The 2,158-nt window shown below is 58.1% G+C and overlaps 1 protein-coding gene across 1 annotated transcript; it reads right to left on the bottom strand.

Moving 5' to 3' along the window:
• Positions 1-262: 262 nt before the first annotated feature.
• LOC104359823 (galanin receptor type 1) lies at positions 263-1,675 on the bottom strand. Its single transcript, XM_009965653.3, has one exon. The coding sequence runs from the start codon at positions 1,673-1,675 to the stop codon at positions 347-349; it is 1,329 nt and encodes a 442-aa protein (XP_009963955.2). The 3' UTR covers positions 263-346.
• Between the last annotated feature and the right edge of the window lie 483 nt (positions 1,676-2,158).

The following is a 2,158-nucleotide window of genomic DNA, read 5'->3' as shown; positions in this document are numbered from 1 at the left end:
AAATTGTGCTGTATCCAAACAGCATCTCTGCATCCAGAGATGGAGCTGCAGGGAGAGCTCACTCATTGGGAGGTTGATCTATCTAATTATGTGACTGTTGACTGGGCAACAGGCTACACATCTAGTTGTCCCCAGTAAAAATCATTTGTCTTAAAACTGATCTGAGTTAAAAGACAGCATCTTTTTCACTCATTATTTGCTTCTTTCCCTGTCTCAGTATTTTTGAACTGGTGGTGGGAGTGATTAGAAGAAAGTTTTTTTCCATCGTTAGAATATCTAGTTCAGAAAGACCTCTAAAGAGTCATTAAATGCAGATGAGCATATGAGGTGCGCTTCCTGAGCAGAATTACAAGGGAGTGTTCTCACTGGAGACAGTGTTCAGAGATGGATGCTGGCAGGAGTTCAAGCATCCACACTTGTTCTTATGGCCATGACCTTCCTGACATCTCCTGCCTATGGTGGGGGTGGTGGAGGGTCCTTTCCTTGGAGGTTCCACTGAACACCGGTAAGAGAGCAGCTCTGGGACCGAGGAATGGGTTGTCCCTTCAGACAGAGAGAAGTTAAAGAGAGAGACCATTCTTTGGTGGTATTTGCTCTTCATTTCCTTGGCTGACCTGTAGAGGTTCCCAACAAAGCAATAGCATATAGGGTTGAGGCTGGAATTGGTGAGGCCAAGCCACTGGGCAAAAGGTCTGAGCTGCAGGATCCAAGGAGGAGGAGTCACATCCTGCAAAGACTTGGGGATGTTGAAATCAATCCAGATATCCATCAGGTAGACAGGCAGCCAGGAGATTGCAAACAGCAGGACCAGGGCCACCACCATCTGCGCTACTTTCTTCCGGATCTTCAGCCTGGAGGCTGGCAGGGATTGGTTCAGGGCAGTGCTCTCCTTCAGCTGGCTGCTGCGGCTCCACAGGCGCCGCACCGTGAGAAAGCAGATGACCATGTTGAACAGGACGGGCAGGCAGTAGAGGGCACAGAAGAGCAGAAAGTTGTAGGCTTGCTTGAGCCTCTCCTGAGGCCAAATCTCCCTGCAGATGGAAAACACCAGGGGCAAGCCCTCCACCACCCCAATCTCATCCCGTTTGTTCATGAAGATGAGGGGCATGCATATCCCTGAGGAAAACAACCACACCACCAGGATGGTGCTGAGGATCCTCTTCTGGGTGAAGAAAGACCGGGCATTGAGTGGGTTGTGCACGCTGTAGTACCGGTTCACGCTGATGACGGTCAGGCTGAGGACGCTGGCGGAGACAGAAACAGCCTGGATGAAGGGCACCGCCCGGCAGAGGAAGTCCCCGTACACCCAGGCTTTGTAGATGAGGTTGCCCACGGTGATGGGCATGCAGACGCACACCACCATGAGGTCGCACACCGCCAGGTTGATGAGGAGGCTGCGGGTGGCACTCAGGCTGGACACTCGGCTCCGGCGCTTCCGCGTGAGCACCCTGAGGGACATGATGTTGCCCACGAAGCCCACCACGAAGGATACCAGGTACATTGCGGTGAGGCTGATGGTGACGGGCTCCTTCACAAAGAGGAAGAGCATCTTCTCCAGCTCTTCCCAGCCCAGCTCCTGGCTCCCATTCCAGAGCCCGCCTTGGGTCTGGTTGTCCTCCTGCCAGAGCTGCAGGGGGCCGGAGGGAGCCCTGGGGGCGGGGAGGGAGGAATTCATGGTTGATCCCCCCCCCCCCCCGGGCACCCCGGGCTAATGGGGCAGAGCCTGCAGCGCTCCTGGCATGTTTAACTGGGACCAGCCACGCCTGCAAAAGAGGGGGCAGAGAGAAGGGATGAGCGCGGGCTCCTGGCAACCTTTTCCCTTCTCGGGGAAGGTGCCGGGTCAGAAATGGCTTCTCGGCAACTTAGTTGAGAGGCGGCCGTGAGCGCTGGGGGAGGGCGGGCTGCGCGGCGTTGCGCGGCTGCGGAGGAGCCGGCGGGCTGCTCGGTGAGCGGCCGCGGGGAGACGGCACCGGCGGGCGGGGAACGGGGAAAGGGGCCGCGCTCCCCCCGCTCCCCGCACCCCGGGGGAGCAGCCCCGGCCGCGCCTCCCCGCTCCTTCCGGGGAAAGTTGCGTGCCCCGCGGCCGCGCTGCCGGACCCCGGTCCCGGGTTTGCCCCCAGACCCCCGCTTCCCCCCGCCCAAACACCCCCTCCCTTGC

This window comes from Tyto alba, unplaced genomic scaffold (assembly GCF_018691265.1).
Source record: "Tyto alba isolate M040663 unplaced genomic scaffold, T.alba_DEE_v4.0 Super-Scaffold_28, whole genome shotgun sequence".
Taxonomy (NCBI): Eukaryota; Metazoa; Chordata; class Aves; order Strigiformes; family Tytonidae; genus Tyto; species Tyto alba.
The sequence above is the reverse complement of the archived record's forward strand: the minus strand, read 5'-3'. Positions and strand labels throughout refer to the sequence as shown.

What these genes read in the sequence shown, in the direction of transcription:
- LOC104359823 (XM_009965653.3), bottom strand. Translation starts at nt 1,675, where the DNA reads ATGAATTCCTCCCTCCCCGCCCCCAGGGCTCCCTCCGGCCCCCTGCAG.